Here is a 19651-nt window from a genome sequence, read left to right as displayed (position 1 = left end):
GGATTGCACTGCCTCTTCAACAACACTGGGACCTGAAGCCATTATTATTTCTATGGCCTGACCAGCAGCAGGCAGGAGTTCCCACGTGCTGCTCACCTGGTGGCACAGCCCAGGCACCTGCAGAGCTCTGTGCCACCCAGAGAACAAGGCTGAGCCTTCATCTCACAGAGCCACTGTTCCAGGAAACCCCAGGGAAAAAGCCACCTCAGGCATGTCATGGAGCTATTTTTTTCCCTTCTCTCATCTCCAAGGAGAACACACCTCCATTGAGCAGCTCTCCTGACATGTGCTTTCCATCATGTGCTGGTCTGAGCCTCCACTGCAGACTGTTACATAAGGAATCTGCTGCAGAGCAGTGCTGGGATCCTCCCTGCTCAGGGCTGCCCTGACACTCCCTGACAGGTGCTCCCTGCACTGCCGGAGCTCCTGCTCCTTCCCTCTCCTCTCCTCTCCTGGGGCTGTAGTTTTTGAAGATTGGCTTTTGGAGCACCCCTGGAGACTTGTGCGACAGGAATATTTGTGTTTAACAATCCTATCACTTTGCTTTATTACCAGAGTTCCCTTAATTTATGTAACGTAACACTCAGGAAACATTTCTTACCTTTAACATTTCAACTTGGTTTCCAAGTCCCTTTGTGCACAGTTCCATGACTGAATAGGAACAGAAAGTGTCCCTTATTTTATACTGGCTGACAGTAGATAACCAGAGAAAAAGATTGGATTCCAGCTCCATAGGAGGAATTAAAATTGACTGATGTCCAGAATACACACTGTGAAGAACATCAAGGGAGAAAACATTTTAGCGAAGCTTGCAGTTATCTTTAAATTAATATTTACTGTATTTGCACATTACGTTCCTGCTAGTCCAAAGGCAGGTTGTGGGACTGCAGCTGAGGCAAACTGGGGCAGCAGCATTTTAAAAATGCAACTTACTGTACAAGAATAACAATTTATCCACACACAAACACACACTGACAGTGAAGGAAGAGAACTGGCTCAACCCCACGCAGAACAAAAACTCCCTTATTGCAACATGTAATCAAGGAAGAAAGGGAAGAGAAACATTCTGAAGCCAGGAATATTTGGCAGCACAAACACACATAATCAAGATGGGATAACATCTTGCTAATCTGCAGCAAACGGGAACATGCTGTTGTCAGTTCCAAGACAAGCTCCCCCCTCACTGCAAATTAAGTCATTTTGTAATGTCAACACGTCTGTAATTACACCCAGAAGGACCCATTTCCCATTTATAACCAGCCAAGAGTTCATCTGCCCCTTTCCCCCCAGCGAGTCCTACCTGCAAAGGCACCAGAGCACAAATCCCAGCCCGCAGTAGGGGTCCAGACAAATGGCAATCTGCCGGGAGGAGTAGAGCTCACACTGGAGCTTGATGGCCCTGCACAGGCCACTGACGGCAGCGTGGGACATCTGCAACACAGGGGACACTGCTGGAGGCCCAGGACACCCCCCAGGGAATCCCCGCCACGGGCAGGTGAGAGCAAAGGCAGTTCATGGGGAGGTGTTGTGAGGGCAAACCCATGGTTTGGCTCCTGAGCTTTCACAGCAGATGCAGAGACTGCAGGGCCCTGACACCAACAGTGACACCAACAGTTAAACTTGAAGCTGCAGCTGCTTGAGTTCCACCTCAACATGAGGAAGAACTTCTTTCCAAAGGGGTGGCAGAGCACTGGAACAGCTGCCCAGGGTGGTCGTGGAGTCTTCCTCTCTGGAGACATTCCAAACCCACCTGCTCCAGGTGACCCTGCCTTGGACAGAGGGATCTCCAGAGGTCCCTCCCAACCCCAGCTATCCTGTGATTCCAACTCCAAACACACATGAGCATTAACAACAGCCTAAGGCTTTCCTTTTTAGTTTCTTATCCTCTTTTTTCTGACTGCATCCCCACTCTGCTCTTGGTGGAGGCCAGCGGAGCTCAGAGCTCTGCTGCTCTCCCAAGGCAGCTCTCCAGCGGGAAGCAGCAGCAGAATTCCTGATCCCACTGTGGAGACCTGTTTTCCTCCACGGCAGAAATAACTCAGTGAACGGAAGCCCACAGCTTTGGCAGGAGAAAATCAGGGTCTTTGTTTAAGCTACAGGTTGGAGGTGGAGGTCAAGGGGAGGCGGCTCAGAGGGTGAGGCAAAGACAAGACACGAATGCCCATCTCCTAACCCGTTACTGTACCTTTACTCCTGTGAGCATGCCTGTTGTGGAAACACTAAAATCTAGATATGCCAACATTTCGGGTGTGGGTGGCTTATAGATCTGGGCTGGCCGTTTCCTGGGCAAGTCATCTGTGCAAGAGAGGAACAAAGGGGTTGATTTTGGTTCCTCAGCTGGTTATTTGAGAGGAGAACACAACTTTTAAAACGCCAGAGATGGAGGATAAAGCTTTCTATTAATTCTCTTTCCTGAAGAGACAGACTAGTGTGTGGCAAGACTCTTGCCAAAGCTCCCACAAAGAAAATTATTTATTCTCAGGAAAAGGGAGAAAAGACCAACTCGCCCTTGTCTTAAGCAGATTAAAGTTGTCTCCAGCAATCACTGTTGTCACTGCAATCATTTCCCATGCACAGCTCAATACAGGAGAGTTCTCAGGGAACAAGGGCACATCTTGGATACCTTTTGCTAATATTCAAAGAAATTTTCAAGAGCCACCCAATGAAATGGGGACAGTCCCTTTGGAAGTCACTGGTCACCCCTCCACAGAACTTCAAGGAGCCTCTTGGCCCAGGGAGCTCACCTGTGTCGATGATGGTTGGCCAGGTTTTCACATCCACAGCACCAGCTGCCTCTCTGGACTTGAGCAGCCTCATCAAGGTCTGGGTTGTGAGGATACAGGCGGCTTTGCTGACCTGGAAAGAGCAACACTCACAGAAACAAGAGACAAGAGCGTGTCCCAGCAGCACTGCCACTGCAAGAGCTGATGTTCAGAGACCATTCTATCATCTGCAGCCAATTTCTTTCAGCAAACCTTCAGCAATCCTTCCTCTGGCTTTTGCACGCTTTGCTCTGCTTCCCCTTCACTAAACCCCCAGCGCAGCCCAGCCTGCACAGACCCTGTCAGAACCTCCAGAGCAGGGGAGAAGGTGACACAGCAAGATCCAGATAACACAGCAAGATCCAGCCTTCTTCCCCACGGTCTCTCTTGGTTACTGGGCTTGGGAAGTGGCTTAACTGCAGGATTTGGACTTCCCCAGCAATAAGGAGCATCAAGGTGAAATTCTGGGTGGCAACATCATGTTGGTGTTCTCAGAAAGCACTGCACTCTGTCTGTGAGGAGGTGGTTCTCTCTGGCATTTGATGAATGAGAACACTGCCCCTCAGCCCCAAGATGTGCCTCGATCCCTCTCACACAGACAGCACGAGGATGGTCAGCTGTGTCACCCCTGCAGCGGGTCAGTGTGACTTCTGTGTCACCTCTGGAGCCCGTGACCAATCCAGCCCCGCTCCGCCCACGCTCCCTGTGACACCCCTGGAGCCTGAGGCTGCACCCCTGCCACTCACCTCCACGATCATCCTCACTGTGGGCAGCGTTGCCACCAGGCTCTGGGCGTGGGGCGGGCGCACGGTGACGGGGACACAGCCCGAGTACAGGCAGCCGTAGAAGGCCGTGATGAGCTCGATGCCTGCAAGGACACGACAGCTGCACTGGGGGACACCGGAGGGACACAGCAGGGCACTGCTGCTCCTCCAGGCATCGCTCCCCTGGGATAAGGGAGACACTTCCACAGCACAGGTGGGCAACATCAGCAGCCCAGCACCAAGGGCAGCACGAGGAAGCTGGGAAAGCTCGGGATAGAGGATGGGGAAAGCAAAGGAACCACACAGGAAAGCAGCTCCATCATAGAGGAAAAGAACATGCTAAGTGTCAAATGACTCAAAAGTCAGTCAGGACACACCAGTGAGCGCCTCTCACTAGCACTGAGTGTCTTTCCCATATTTCCAGATCCCAGTGAGGTTCCAAAGAAAGCCCAGGCCGTATTTCCCCAGTGGGACTCACCAGGAGGATAAAGAAGCACCACATTGTCTCCTGCATTGAGATGGCCTTTGTCACACAGCACTGATGCGATTCTTTCAGCCTTTTTGTGCAGCTGAAGGCAGGTGGCCGTGCACACAGTGGTTCCCTTGAAAGGAGACAAAAATGCTCTGAACAGGGGCTGGCACAACACAAACTGGCTGCTGTGAAATAAACCCAAGCTTGCTGGCTAGCAGGAGGCTACAGCTATGAGCTGTTATCTCTACCTAAAGGCTGCTGGCGCTCAGTGAGCCACTCATCCACTACAGTATCAAAGGATAGAGATGGAGTTAGATCTGCTCTAGAAAGTTCTACCTTCCAGGGAGTCAGTTCAGGTCTTCTTGCACCAGAACCTTGCCAGAATATACTCAACAGGGATACAGCATTAACTGATACAGGAACCAGTGGGACCTACAAACACGCTCAGTTTTAAAATGAAGCGTCGAACCGTGAGAGTCATTTGCTGAAGGGACCTACAGGGTCAAAGGGTCAAGCTTTAAGTTACAAATCTATGGGCAAAATCTGATACAGAGACTAAAGAGAGGCACTGCAGAGGGCAAAAGATTTTAAAGGCTCTCCAGCTGGATAACATGTGGACCTTAAAACCCAACAACTCAGCACTGACTGTACCTTGGCGTTCAACAAAAGGAAGAGTGGGTGGTCAGGAGTCGCTTGAGCTCTCCACTGCAACACTTCAGTCAGGAACTGGTGCTGGAAGAGACAGGCAGGAATTCAACACCAGCTTCTCCTTCAGTGCTTCCCACTGCTGCTCTGCACCCAGCTGGAGGGGAAACTCCTTCCCATTCTGCAGTTGTCACAAACACTGGTTTACCTTTTTAACTAAATCATTGTCTTCTATTTGACCCAGATCTCTCCCAGAGGCTTGAGCGATTCGCTTCCCAGCAACCAGGTTCCCCACCATCACAGAGGCAGGGCCCACACCTGTGGAGAGACATCAGCACTTTGGGAAGGAGCAGAGCAAAGGTACCAAGAGTCTCTGCAGGATCCCACCGCTCCTGGGCACGGATGCAAGAGGAGAGGGAATGAAGCCTCACTGATGGAGTTCAGCAGGCACTGCTGGTCTCTATTCATCAGGCGGGAGAATCCCAGTGAGTTCAAGGGTGGGAATCAAAATTCCTGACTAACACATGCAAAGAGAGGCCTGGGACACGCCCCAGGCACAGGGCACAAGACAGGCTCTGGTCCCCAGCAGGTGGGACAGGGAGCAGGACATGAGCCGGGGTTCCTGGGGCCGAGGCACTGAGCCCCAGTTTAACAACACCAAACAAAAGGGGTTCAGGTTACCTGGCTGTTTCTGCCTGGGCTTTGGCAAGTTTGTCACACAAGTGTGTGGGCACATGAGGATGTTGCAGGGGTGCAGAGAGCCCTCCAGAAAGTGCTGTTTGGTTTGGGAGATGTGGATCCCTCCCAGCGGAGTTTTTGGCAATGTGTTGGCTGGCACGAGAGCAAGGCAGTAAACACCCACTTGGTGAATGCTGTCAATTGCCTAGAGAAAGGAGAGATGGTCACTGGAGCTCCTGGCACTGCTGGCACAGTCTGCTGTTGCTGATGCACTGACATACTGCAAGGCAAAGCCCTGGACTTTTAAGGTGCCGGAGGAGTGAGTCAATCACTCACATCCCATTTCACCTCTGCACGACCAGCGAGTCCTGCAGTGAGCCTGGGTATATCCCTGCCTTTAGAGCCCATTTCACAGACACCCAATCCATTTTTAAATCTTTCATGACCAAAATCCCAAAATATCCACAGTTGCCTGATGAATCACACGATTCTGATCTCGGGATTGTATCCATCTGTCTCCTCTGAACCATCACACTCTGTTCCCTGCTGCCTGCCTCAGCGTTCAGGCATCTGATCCATTATTCAGAGCACCAGGTACTTCCCTGATTTTCCACCCTGGCTGCACACTTCACTCCCTGGATGTCATTCCTGGAATGACACACATGCAGTGCAGGCAGCTCTCAAAGGAAGTACTTGCTACTCATTCTTTTAGGACCACACTCATTCAGCTGTTCTGGCCTTTCCCTGCCCACTGGGTCCCTGCTGAAAATGCATCTCCAAAGAAAAGGGCGGCTTTAAAGCCGAACTCCGAGCTCCACATGATCCAGACTAAAAGCAGAACTCCAAAGCCTGAGCACACATCCACTCTGCAGTTCTCAGAGGTGACTGCCAGAGCCCCTCCGCTCTCATGGAATTCCAGACTGGTTGAGGAATGTCTTCCCAAAAATTAACTTAAATTTCTCCTCTTTCAGTTTGAAGCCGCTCCCCTTGTCCTGTCACTCCAGTTCCCTCAGGACACAACAGAACAGCTTGGACACAGCAGATGCACCCAGCTTGTGACCCTGCACAAACACCCTGTGCCAAGAGGGATACAAAGCTTGTGATACCTCCATGCCTGGGCTCTCTCCATGCCTGAGCTCTCTCCATCCCTGGGCTCCCTCCATGCCTGGGCTCCCTCCATGCCTGGGCTCCCTCCATGCCTGGACTCTCTCCATGCCTGGGCTCTCTCCATTCCTGAGCTCTCTCCATCCCTGGGCTCCCTCCATCCCTGGGCTCCCTCCATCCCTGGGCTCCCTCCATGCCTGGGCTCTCTCCATCCCTGGGCTCTCTCCATGCCTGGGCTCTCTCCATTCCTGAGCTCTCTCCATCCCTGGGCTCCCTCCATCCCTGGGCTCCCTCCATGCCTGGGCTCTCTCCATCCCTGGGCTCTCTCCATGCCTGGGCTCTCTCCATCCCTGGGCTCTCTCCATCCCCGGGCTCCCTCCATCCCCGGGCTCCCTCCATCCCCGGGCTCTCTCCATCCCCGGGCTCCCTCCATCCCTGGGCTCTCTCCATGCCTGGGCTCCCTCCATCCCTGGGCTCTCTCCGTCCCTGGACTCTCTCCATGCCTGGGCTCCCTCCATTCCTGGGCTCTCTCCATGCCTGGGCTCTCTCCATCCCTGGGCTCTCTCCATCCCTGGGCTCTCTCCATCCCTGGGCTCTCTCCGTCCCTGGACTCTCTCCATGCCTGGGCTCCCTCCATTCCTGGGCTCTCTCCATCCCTGGGCTCTCTCCATCCCTGGGCTCTCTCCATCCCTGGGCTCTCTCCATCCCTGGGCTCTCTCCATCCCTGGGCTCCCTCTATCGGGGCCACGCCTGTGTCCTCTGCTCTGCCCACACCCCAAAACCAGCACAGTTTCCCCTGGCTGTACCTGCAGCACCCGACTCATCCACTGGAAACTGTCCTCCTCGGAGGCATCCGGCCTCTGCTCTGCCACCACCACGATCCTTTCGTCATAGAACACAGACACGGAGAACACAGCAATCCTAAGGAAAAGGACAGGGCCACACTCCAGTTTCACTCCTTGGAAACAGGAAGCCAAGGAGAGATTAAAGACAGAAGTTGTTAAACTAACCATGGGGCAAAAACAAGAGAAAAAGCATCAGACAATTAACATTGAGTCAAAAGGAAAGACTGGGAAGTATTTAAGGGGTTAATTCCACTTTCTGATGAAATTTCCACATGGCACAGTCCCCCGTTCTCCCAACCTGCTGTCACATTCCTGTTTCAACTTCTGGCAAAGCACAAATGAAAGGAGATTTAAAGGCACCTACATGATGGTTTAAAATCTCTCGCTAAGTCTCACAGACATGAGCTCCAGCCCTGCCTGAAGATCTAGAAAATTATACCCAGAACTGCTAAATAAAAACCAAGTATCTTTGGACATTAATGAAACTCTTCCTTGCTGCCCCAGCCAGCAGCTAACGACTAAAACTCTGCAGAGGCAGAGAATTAATTTCTCCATGTGGCTGACGTATCTTGTTACTTGATTGCTTTCCCTAAAGCACCGACTTGATGAAAAGCTAGGCTGGATAGTGGGAAAAAGATCTGTGTTGGGCAGGATGAGGGCAATTACCACCTAAATCAAAAATATATTTACTTTAACTGAGCTACCCAAAGAGAAAGCCAAGAAAGTACTAAAGCTTCTGTTTCACTTTATTACATGCAGCAGCTTATGCGGAGGGACAAGGTTTCTTGTGCTGACCTTCCTCTGTAAACTGTTTTTATTGACTCCACAGCCAGTCCAGTGGCCACAATGTCGTCGGCGTTGTGCCTTCGCCCGCTCACTGTCAGCAATCCGTCCATTTTCCCAACCACAAACACCAAACTGCCCTGCAAGACAAGGAGGCATCCGTGAGGAACTCACAGCGAGCTCTTCTCGCACATCCTCTCACCCCAAAAGCTTTTCTCTGAAACACTGAAGGCCGGAGCTCCGAACTGCCTCACGTACAGGTCCAACAAATCCCAGCAAGCCGGAACGCACGAAGGGCACTTCCCCCACTGGAGAGCCAGAGGAGTTCACAGGGATCACCTGCAACACAAGGGAGGACACGGGAGGCAAAGTGGCCTGAGGATGGCAAAACCTTCCCCACCCCAAGAATTGCACTTAATGCGAGAGGAGGGAAGAGGAGAAGGGGAGGGAACCCTCGGTACAGCTGGGTGGGAGATGTTTGTGGAGGGAATTCTGAGTGTCTCTAACTGCAAGGGGTTTTCCAGTGCATATTTTCAAAAAACAACATTAACACTTCAGTTACAGACCCAAGAGGTTATACAGGACCACCAGTTTTATACAGGAAATGGGGCAAGAAAGATGCATCCTGCTAGACATACCTCGAAAGTATTCTTTGTCACCCCTGCCAGCCCATAGTACATCATTCCTCCTGCTCTGGAGCTCACACAGATTTCACCAATCTCATCTGTTTTACAGAGCTGGGGTGGCCCATCTGGTTTCACGATACACATCATGCCTAGGACAAATCAGGCTTTGTTAAAGCAGCTCCCAAACTTTACCCTGTGTGAGAACTGACACATTTAATCGTGACAGAAACGACTGAGTCTGGTGCTGCCCCACCTCCCCCGCTCCGAGGCTGATACAGGAGAGAACATTGACCCATTCTGCTCCTAAAACATCCCCAAAAACATCTCACACGAGCCTCCTGCCCGTTTTTACCTCCTGGCATCACATGCCCGACATCCTGGACAGTGAGAGCAGAGTTTTTATCTTCAGTGTTGACCCGAATCACACCGAAACTCAGCCCGTTCATGGACAGGATGGCTCTGCCCGGCAAAGGGGCCCCGGGGACTCCAGGCCTGGGAAGGACACAAAAATCAATAAATACACTCAATCAGGCACCCAGGCTTGGTGTCAGACTCAGATGGGGATGGCACAGCACCAGAAATCCGCGCATTCAGTGTCTCTGCTTTGCGTAATCATTTCAAACTGTGACGGCAGCAGGGATCCCCACCCAAAGGAGCCACGTTTTCAATCCCTAAGGAACTGTGCTCCTGGATGCTGCAGCTCCTCTGCCAGCTCATTGTCTCACCCCATGGCAAATCCCAGCTCCCAGGCCACAGGACCGCAGGGCTGTTTCTTACAGAACGCAGCAACGGACAGAAACAGAGCACGAGAATGTCCAAATGATCTCGAATCTCATCTCAGATTCAGAACAGCTCCCAGGCTGTGGAAATCAGGAGCAGGAGAAGCCATGCTCAGGCACTGCTGAGCTGTCACACACCTCAGAAATCACTCGGATCTCAGGAGGGAGGTTTAACAGCTCAGCGACTCGAGTACCTGAGCGCACACAGTAAATGTCAGAGGAGTTTATTACACCCTTAAATCAACTGTGACCAACCCAAGTGTGAACAAAGCCTAGCCTGGATGACTCAATCCGTTACCTCCGGATTGCCACGGTCATCGCTTCGGGGGAGGTGGCACAGGGACAAATTGCCTCTGGTTTGAGCCCATGGCTCTGAAACAAGCTCAGGAAGGCATCACAGGAGGAAACAGACCCTAGGAAGAAAGAAAAGATGCCACTAGGACTTCCCAGAACTTGATTTCATGCCCACCTACAGGAAGGGTCAGGAGGAGGATCTGGGAAACTACAGGAGGAAGCGGCCTCAAGTTGTGCTGGGGAGGTTTAGGTTGGATATTAAGGAAAATCTCACTCCAAGGATGGTCAGGCATTGGAACAAGCCCAGACTGGATGTCCAGACATTGGATTCTGCCCAGAGCAGTGGTGGAATCACCATCCCTGGAGGGGTTTAGAGGACGTGTGGATGTGGCACTTGGGGACAGGGTTTAGTGGTGAACACGGTGCTAGGTTAAGGGTTGGATTCGATGGCCTTAAAGGTCTTTTCTGCCTGAACAATTCTCTGATTTTATAAACATTGCTCCCCATCCAACTCTCCCTTCTCCTACTTTGCAGGATCTCTCCCAACCCAAAGGATGGCAGCACCTTGTCCTGTGCCCAAGCACCACGAGGCAGAGCTCTGCCCCAAATGAGACCCCCTCAGAAGCTGATCCTGATGCCAGGGGGCTGCAGTGAGAGGCCTGGGAGAGGGGCTGGGGACACTCACAGGGGTTGGCGCCGTCGGTGACGATCAGCATCCGCAGGGAGCTCAGGCTCACGTCTCTTTGGTCCCGATGGGCCATCATGGCCCAGTGCAAGTCTCGACACTTCACTAAAGCAACTTTTGCTGCAAACAACGCAGAAACAACACTTCAGGACAAATCACAGCTTTCCAAGAGTTATTTTCATATGGATACACAGTCTGAGCCCCGCCACGTGAGGGAATTCTCACCTAAGCAAGGAAGCCTTAAACAACTGAGACTGCAGTAAGAGCAAACCCAACACACAACGGCATCTGCTGTGGCATCCAGGCCACTGCCACCACCTGAGCCAGGGTCTGTCATCCTCACAGCTCCTCCTTCAAAGGCCATAAATCATTATCACTCTCTGCAAGCCCTCAGTGAGGCCAGGGATCAAGTGCTCTTGCTGCACTCTGCCATTTTCTTGGTTTCATAAAAGAAACTGGCTCCGAGTCACAAGATCCCCATCCTGTTCCCCAGCATTCATGTGGCATTAGGACTTTGTGCACAGAAATAAATGGCAAAGTCCCCTGTCCTCCCAAGACTTCCTGTTCCAACCTCTGGCAAGTTACCAGTGCAAGGAGTTTTACAAGTATCTACATGACTGGGGGCTTAAAATCCCCCCTTGAGTGTCTTAGAGACAGGAGCCCCAGCCCTGCCTGAGCCATCTAGAAAATCATATCTACAGCTGTGAAATAGAAATCGAGTATCTTTGGACATCAGTGAAACTCTGGGCCCTCGAGATTTGGCACGGAAGAGCAAGAAGGATTTAAGGCATTTGGGATTTTAATGCCCCTCACTCGTGGATCCTGAGAACTCCAAGCTGAAGCTGTGGATCATCCCGAGTTACCTTTGTGGGCGTGAACCCTCTGCACCCACGAGAGAGGGCAGGTTTTCATCACAGAATAGGGCACGCTGATAGTGTGCAGCTTGTTCATTACATTCTGAAAAGCAGGAAAAAGATTGTTAGGAAAGGGATCACAAACCTCTCATGGAGCAGAAATAAGAGTCACCCTCAGTCCCCATCAACTTCCACCCCATCAGGAATTCAGAGAGGTTTAGCCAGGCTGACTCTGTCGTTCCCCCAGAGAACTGCCGATCTGGCAGGGAGAGAAATGGTTGTTTTAACAGGTAATGGTCCTCAACCAAGGACTCAAGTGCTACTGTTATCACAGAATCATGGAATTCTGCAATGGGTTGGGTTGGGAGGGACCTTAAACCTCATCCAGTCCCACCCCTGCCATGGCAGGGACACCTCCCACTATCCCACGTTGTTCCAAGCCCCGTCCAGCCTGGCCTTGGATGTTTCCACAGATGGGGCAGCCCCAGCTTCTCTGGGCACCCTGTGTCAGGGCCTCCCCCCCCTCACAGGGAAGAAATTTTTCCTAATATCCCATGTAATCATTAATCTCTCATTACAGAGAGTTCTGGAACGCTTCAACCCACCGTCAGAATGCCATGCCACAGCCCTGCGTCCTTCTTAAAATCCAACACATTCACTATTGTTTCACCTGGGAAAAGAAAGGTGCAGTTGGCAAGTGCAACGTGCCAGCTCAGCTGTGCCCATCATTTATGCCAGAATCTGCACACGGATGAACCTGTCACTGCTCTGTCAGACCTGCTCCACGGGGCACCCGCAGCAAGCCCAGGGCGTTACTGATCAGAGTGTTACTGATCAGAGCTCCTTGTGGTGCACAGTAACAACTGCACATCCATTCCCGAGCAGGAACACGTCCAGAAAGCTGCAAGGAAATCACATTCCAGCCTGCAACGTCCCTGAGTAGGACAGGAAGGGTCTGAAGCTCATTATGCACGAGCAGCGGAGCCAGAGAACATCATTCAAGCCCTGACTCTCAGCAGTGATGGGAGCTCCAGTGATGGATTCTTCAAGGCAAACTTTGCATTTTAAAGCAATACGACCTACAGCTCTAGAAATAGTTTCATTAATGGATGTAGGAATTAGCTTGATTTACAAGGCAGACCAGAATAAACCATAACCTACAGCAAAACCCTCTGGAATGGCACCAGCATCTTCCAATCTGGGTTACCCAAAAAAACCTCACAGGACCAGAACAGCCCCAGCCCCAGAAGCTTTGGTATTTGCACACTATCAGCACCAGAAGTTTGTGAAGACACTTCTATGGGCCATCAGTACACTGAGAGGGGACCTGAGACTGTTGGAAAATGCTCCGTTTTTCATTCATTTGCTCCTCTTTTGGTTCACCAGAACAGACTCAGTAACTTCATAGACATGACATAAATCCCACTTTTTATTCCTCTTCATTATGGCAGTGAAAATGATGCAGTTTTGGATGGAAAAACATCACAGCTAGTTTTCACTTTTGGGGGAGAATGAATCCGCACTTGAAAATTTTATTTACTTTTTCCAGTAAATATTGGTTACTCAGAGACAGCTGCTAAAGATATGAGAGGCAACCACTTAAAACAATGTTGAGCCTTCATTCCTCTGATGTTCTGTGCTCTCACCCACCTTCAGAGTAGTTGCAGGCCTGAGACAAGGCTTGGCAGTGAGCCAGCATAGCCACACGGGACACGGTGACACCCATGACGCTGCCCTCTTTGCTGGTCTTGTACTGCACAAGGGAGAAGAGAGTCAGGGGGGGGCTCTGCATCCCACACAGGAAGGAAATTAAATCACAGAATCCACAGGAAAATAAAGTTTTCTCTAAAGCTGCTGAGACAAACCCAAAAACCATCTGTGTGTAAGACGGGATCAGCAAAGCTTAGACCCGAGGAGATGGTTATTGTGGCAGCACCCATGGAAAATCTCCACGGAGATGGGAGGAAAATGAACGTGTTTGTGTTGGTTTCACTATTGCCACTGCTCACGACATCTCTTCCTGCTCCCGTAAGGAACTGAAAGCCAACCTGTAATTTCAGGATGGCTGAACTAGCACCCAAACCACTGCAATCCCCACAAGTCGCCTTCTGGCCTAGGAACAACAACCAGCACTACCAGGAAGAACAGAGAATTCAAAACTGCTGCTGGCTCAAGCACTGCCAGGAATGTGTGTTATCAAACACCATCCCAGAGCTCAGCTCTCTCCATCCCTCACTTTTTGGAACAAAAACTGTTCTCCAACTTATTCCGAGCAGTGCCCAAGGCCACGAAGGGATTCAAACCTAAGTTTGAACCTAAGTTACTTCAAAGTAAGCTTCCCAGCAGGATGTCCACAGTGAAAGACTTGTTTCAGTGGCAGGCAAGTGGGAAGTTTAAGGGAGTGAGGTGCAACCATTCTCTCCCTGGTGATTAGAACATTCAATTCAGCTCACGGAAGGTACTTTCTATTCCCCATTCACTACTTACCTCAATATATGCTGGCTCAGTTCCTGCTGCTGAGATGTTGGGCTGCCAGTCCTTGGGAGATTTGGAGAGATATTTTGAATCTGTCACAACCCATTTGAGTCTGGGCCAACCTGGAGCCAAAATTAAACGGTACATTAATATCAGTTTATTTATTGAGGGATTTATATTCTGCAAGAATACACTAAACCCCATCATTTGTCCAAGTTCAGTTACACAAGCAAAATTCCAAGCCAAGCCCAGCTACCAGCCAGAAGGTTCATCTCATTTCTCATCAGGGAGTTCAGTGGGCAACAAGGTACTTCCTCTCCTCAGGGAAGATCCCTGCAGCATTCCTAAATAAAGCTTGTGAATAAAGCTGCCTTGGAACCTGCCAAATGCCACTGAAGGGACCTGAGCACAACCCTGGCTTGGGAGGTGGTTCCTTGTGACCCCCAGAACACCAGAGCAGTTGTGTCACACACATGGGTTGATCTCAGCACAAATCCTACAATATTTTGGTGATGGGATCAGGAGTTGCCCCTTTGCCCCTCAAGCGCTTTCAGAGTCCTGACAGCTCTTTTCAGATGGCTCAGCTGCAGCTGAAGTACAATCAAAAGCCAGTCTATAACCAACTCACCTTTAAACTGCACAATTTCTCCATTCTGGGTTTTCGGGAGCCCTTTCAGACACACTTCAGTGGTGAGGGCCAGAGCAATCCCACAGCTCCCCAGCAGGAAGCCGATCTGCTGCCCACCAGCATCCTGAGGGAAGAGGGGAAAAGTCATTCCTGTTCAAAGATGACAGAAGTCAGCTTTCCCTTACCAAAATCCAAGGTTTGATAATGCTTTGCGGACTGGGGGTAACGTTATGGTGAGGAAAAGAAGCAAACAACCCATTCCCACACACACTCAGCATCCCAGAATCACTACTGGAGGGACTTAGGCTAGTGGAAGGTGTTCCTGCCCATGGCAAATGATGGAACTGGATGGTCTCTAAGGTCCCCTCAAACTCAAAGCACCCTGTGATCCCATGAAACGTGACCTTGGCAAGATTAAAATGCACTGGATGTGAAATCCAGGGAAAACAAGTGCTCCTGCCCAGCACCCAGGCATGGAGCACACCCCATCTCCTGGCATTAATGGAAACCCAGATGCTGCAAGGAGGAATCGGGAGGCAAAAAAAGCAAAACAAAATAACGAGACCTCTCTATCTCCTGGAGCCAATCTCTGTTGCACAATGATAAAATGAGGAGGCTCACTCAGAAACTGATTGGGCAAATACTGGAGAAGTTTTAATTTTGCATTTGGTTGCTATAGCAGTCTGTCACAGTGCAGAGAATGAAATCAAAGCTCTGTGAGTCCCTGAGTGTTCCCAGACCAGTTCCCAGCTCACTGCCACCTCTCCTGCCACCATGTTTGCCACGAGCCTCTTGCTTTTGTTTCCTCTTATGGAATCCTACAGTGTCACACAGCTTTCGACAGGGCACTAATATGGCAACAGTGCAAAACTTCTGGTGAGGGTAAAGAAAACACTTTGTTGAGCAAAGAATTTACAGAAAGTGCCTCCAAGTCTTCAGGAACACTGAGCACCTCCACCTCCAGCAAAGTCAGAGCCTGGCAGAGCTCAGCAAGGCTGGATTGAGCCCCCTCCCATCAACCAGGGGGCAGATCCACACTAAAATCTGTTCTGTATAAATTATTTGCAATAAGGAAATGAACACTGCATCATTTAGGAGAATTGACCATCTCCAGCTGCTCAGCACAGCTCTGGTCAATATGTTTTTCCATTTTTAAATGCCATTCCGGGCTCCCAAAGGTCCTTGTTGGTACAGAGCTGCTCAGGCAGCAGCTGGAGGCTGTGAAACGCTGTCAGAGGCTGATGGCCTGACTTGGTTTCCATCCCACATCGCTTCTCCAAGTTCCATCAACGTTACCTTTCTGGTAAGAGGTACCTCTATAGGCACTGGGATCACTTCTGCCAGCAGACAGCCGTAAAATGCCACCATGAACATCACGGGGTCGTTGTTGGGATACACAAGGGCTACCTGCAACCCACACATGTGTGCTGTTACTTGAAACAAGTTAAACTTTCAAAATCCAGACCTAGAGCGACTAAAACTCAGACAAACTTGGTGTTATTTCACATTCTGCCTCCCCCAGAATGTATGGAATGTGCCTGAGCTCCTCACGTAGTGCCCGGGCACGTGAGGCTCACACACAGCCAAGACACAGACATCAAAGCCTGCACTTCCCTCAGAGCTGCGTGCTCTTCCTCAGACATATTTCAAAGCCCAGAGCAAAGAAGCTGCTCACAGAGGAGCCAGAACCCCTAAAAACTCACACCAATTTCTGTCCCAAGCAGCCTCGTCCCCGGGGTTAGAGTCTCACTGTGGTGTCTGTGCTAAGTTCCAGCCCCCAAGCCCCTTGTTTTACTCCAGAGCGAGAAGCAGAGAATCCCAAAGTCATTACCCTGTCTCCAGGTTTTAACACGGGTTCGTTTTTGGTCCCCAGTTTATTAAGCAGGGTGTAGGCCAGCTTGAGACTTCTGCTCCAGAGTTTGCCTGGAACACAGAGAACAGAGACTTGCACAGCTCTGGATCAAGCAGCACAAGAGAACAGCTCACATCCTGGCTGTTTTTACCATCTACAGCCACACTGCTCTGTCTACAACACTCTCAGAGACCAGGAAGGTTTTCACAACCCCTCTAAACCCACGAGCCCTGTGCTCTCTCCACTGCTGCTCTTTGGGAGCAGCTGAGCAGGGGAAGGCAGGGCGGAGGCTCAACTCACCATACGTGAGGGTATAAACTGGTTTTCCTGTCACATCCAGTGCTGTCAGACAGGGACATTTAGCCTGAGTGGTTCCCCAGCGCTGCAGAGCTGCTTCCAAGGCAGGAGGCCAGTTACAGACCACTCCCAGGGGCTCTCCCTTCACCGGGGTCATCTGGCGGCCCTCGGGCTTGGGCTGGTTCGGGTCGGGCTGGGGAACTAAGAAAATTCCATATTTCCAGTATCTGTTGGGATATTTCTAATATAATCCAGATAAAACAATATTCTCCATCTCTGCCCATTTGTCACCTGACAGTTCAGCTTGAAATAAACTCAAAACAAACCTAAAGGAAAAGAGGAAAAGCGTTTAACAACTCATTCCATCCCATTTCCTAAGAAGTCTCACTCAAAACAAGACATCATGAATGGAGTCTTCCCACAGGATGTTGTTCAAAGGTGTTCAACACATCAGTAGGGAAAGGAACACAGAACTGGAGAAAAGAAAACCTTAGCTGGAATGAAATTACCAGTGAGGACAATCCCCTTTGGGAAATTAATGAAAGTAGCCTAAGAAAATGAAGGGGGTTTAAAAATCTATTTGCCTTTTTTTTTTAAGAAGTTTAGTGTTGAGGAGGAGGTCCCCCAGAGCTCAGCAGAACAGTGAATTACTTCAAACACTGGTTTTGTGTCAGACTGTTCATGGAGGCTGCTGCAAAGAGCGAATCTGAGTCAACCTTGAGAACAACAGCACAGAGAACTCAGCTCCCCGGGTGTCTAATTGTAACAAATGTGCATAAAACCGTTATTTGTGCTATTACCTTCCACAATTTCTTCAAAATCATCCACAAAGAATTCCTTCAGGGGCGGTCTTTTAGGTCTTTTCAAGGTGTTCAACAACTGCTGAATTTTTGTGGAGACTCTGCTGCTCACAGGAACACCTGGAGGGAAAGACCAGAGCGCTGAGTGCCATGTCCAGTCGCTCCCTGGACACCTCCAGGGATTGGGACTCCACCACCTCCCTGGGCAGTTCCAAGGCCTGCCCACCCTGTCCACGAAGGAATTCCTCCTGAATGCCAAACCACAACGGCGGCACAGTAACGTCTTAATGCCAGTGCCAAAACCATTCCAGTTTTGTGATGTGCTTCAACGAGCTAGACTGGAGTTGGAAGAACAAACCCTGCGATTTAAGCCCTCTCTGAAAACTGCAGAAGGTTTCGTACCATCTGCAGTGTCCATGAGGCTGGAGCGGTTGGATCCCTTGTGCATCCCCTTCACGATTCCCGAGGGAGGGAGGTCGATGGCTGCCGGCCGCGCTGAGGGGGTGGAGGTAGTTGCTGTGACATCTGGGGGGACTGAGAAACTTTCTAAAAAAAGAAGAAAGCTGCTAAATACACCTTTTATTATCTCCGACAAGCAAAGTGTCAGTCAGTCAGCTGTTACCAATAATCCTAAGGATTGAAGGGTTGGATGTATGGGAACCCTCATTAATGCTAAACACACTGATTCCTAAAGGTTCAGCAGCTCTAGGAGAGGCACATTATGTGTTCTGGAAACCAAAAAACCAAAGGCACAAGGTTTTGTCCATGTCAGGAAAGTGCTGCAGCAAAACAGAATTCCTGTTCTTGGTTTCTAACCTTGAAGCTCAATTTCTTGACATTACGTACTGCGAAATAAATAAATAAATAAAATTTTAAAAGTTTGAGATTCACATGAGCTCTGAAACACCCAAAGTCCAGAACAAATCCCTCCCTCACCTATGCACTGATCTCTCTTGCTAGAATTCTACTATTTAGCTTTTTTGTGAGTGAGGGCTTTTGAAAACAAAACACGTGGGAATTTGACCAAAGCAGATCAGCAAAAATCGTGTTGGGTTTCAATCCCTTCCAGCTGGGTGGTTACAGTTGTCCAGCAGTTACAGAACAAACCCAATGAACAGTGTGAACTGGGTCTTACTTCTGCTTCAAGCTGCAAGACACTGTCCTGCCTTTCAGCCGAGGCTGCAGCTGCATCCTGCAGGAATTCTCCAGTGAACTGTCTCTTAAACAAGGGATTTTTGCTTATGTGGGGTTTCTTTGCACAACCCAGCAGGTTCAATCATCTGATAGGGCAAGAATATTCTATTCTGGCTTAACAGCACCAGCAACTGTTGCTTACAAAGGAAAAACCCCACAGTATGAAACTACGGGCTGGGCTTTACAGATAGTCTGAAGTCAAATCCTAAATAACTCCCACTGACGGGGTTTTGTGATTGATTCTGTGTTGATTTCCCTTTTTCTAAGGAGGAAAAAGAACCCATTTCTGCATCCCTTTGGAGACACAGTGGCAAGGAATATTTCTCATGCACCGAACTTCTAAAATCACTGGAAAGGACATGGATTTGTACAATCCAAACATCTGCAGGACTTTGCATTCCTCTCGAGAGAGAGAGATGTGCAGAGCTGTGTATGTGAGAGTTCTATTCCTTTAAACCAGGATGAATGTGGCAAATGTAATTCTGACAAAGATTCAAAGCTTCTATTTTGCATAAGACACTAATTAGATTAGACAGTAGATATTCTGGAGGTAAAAAGCTGTGTTACCTTAATTCATTGCAAAAGGTAATGTGGCCTTCTGCATGCTCCAATTAAAAACAGCCTCTCTGCTTCAAAGACATTAATTATATTGACTACATTTTATGGGCAATCTCCTCAGTTTTCCATTTCAGGAAACAATTTGCATCCCAGCGAATAAACAAACAAAAATAACAGCAATAAAAAAATAAATAAGTGAAAGATAAAATCACCAGCACTTCTATGCACTGCTTGCCCCAACCCAGTTAAGCAGAAGCAGAGAGCACATGAAATACAGACAATGTCCTACGGTGCAGGAATTTCCTCACCAGCAGCTAAAAAGGACAAACATACACAGAGCAAAAACAAACTTGGCCATTTCATACAGAAGCATCAGCAGCAAGGAGCACCTCAGAGCCTCAGAAAACTGAGCCCGGGGTATCCAGATCTGTAGATTTTGCTCCGTCTCCTCAGTACCTGGATGCTCTGGTTATTCCTCAGACAGTCGTGGAAGAGCTGGGCTAAAGCTTTACTCCTCTAACCCCATTTTTTAATGACAGGCTCATTTGTTCACACA

General features: G+C 49.7%; 1 protein-coding gene across 4 annotated transcripts in view; it reads right to left on the bottom strand.

The window, feature by feature from the left end:
* Positions 1–19651, bottom strand: part of DIP2B (disco interacting protein 2 homolog B) — a 62400-nt gene that overhangs the window by 7305 nt on the left and 35444 nt on the right. For 3 of the 4 annotated variants that reach the window (XM_032093838.1, XM_032093841.1, XM_032093840.1), the window contains 26 exons: positions 17746–17889; positions 17344–17463; positions 16547–16744; positions 16226–16317; positions 15691–15801; positions 14395–14518; positions 13779–13888; positions 12942–13044; positions 11897–11961; positions 11301–11394; positions 10438–10557; positions 9757–9871; positions 9032–9171; positions 8692–8828; positions 8312–8392; positions 8066–8193; positions 7232–7346; positions 5325–5526; positions 4852–4961; positions 4650–4730; positions 4005–4128; positions 3509–3630; positions 2745–2856; positions 2186–2295; positions 1301–1431; positions 602–770 (listed from right to left, as the gene is read on the bottom strand). In XM_032093838.1, the coding sequence (XP_031949729.1) occupies positions 602–770; positions 1301–1431; positions 2186–2295; positions 2745–2856; positions 3509–3630; positions 4005–4128; positions 4650–4730; positions 4852–4961; positions 5325–5526; positions 7232–7346; positions 8066–8193; positions 8312–8392; positions 8692–8828; positions 9032–9171; positions 9757–9871; positions 10438–10557; positions 11301–11394; positions 11897–11961; positions 12942–13044; positions 13779–13888; positions 14395–14518; positions 15691–15801; positions 16226–16317; positions 16547–16744; positions 17344–17463; positions 17746–17889 (3158 nt within the window). The remainder of the gene's footprint in view (positions 1–601; positions 771–1300; positions 1432–2185; positions 2296–2744; positions 2857–3508; positions 3631–4004; positions 4129–4649; positions 4731–4851; positions 4962–5324; positions 5527–7231; positions 7347–8065; positions 8194–8311; positions 8393–8691; positions 8829–9031; positions 9172–9756; positions 9872–10437; positions 10558–11300; positions 11395–11896; positions 11962–12941; positions 13045–13778; positions 13889–14394; positions 14519–15690; positions 15802–16225; positions 16318–16546; positions 16745–17343; positions 17464–17745; positions 17890–19651) is intronic. The other variant, XM_032093839.1, reaches the window with a different exon arrangement.

This window comes from Corvus moneduloides, chromosome 30 (genome assembly GCF_009650955.1).
Source record: "Corvus moneduloides isolate bCorMon1 chromosome 30, bCorMon1.pri, whole genome shotgun sequence".
In the NCBI taxonomy this organism is placed as follows: Eukaryota; Metazoa; Chordata; class Aves; order Passeriformes; family Corvidae; genus Corvus; species Corvus moneduloides.
Note: the sequence above shows the minus strand (reverse complement) of the source record. Positions and strands in the feature narration are given on the sequence as shown.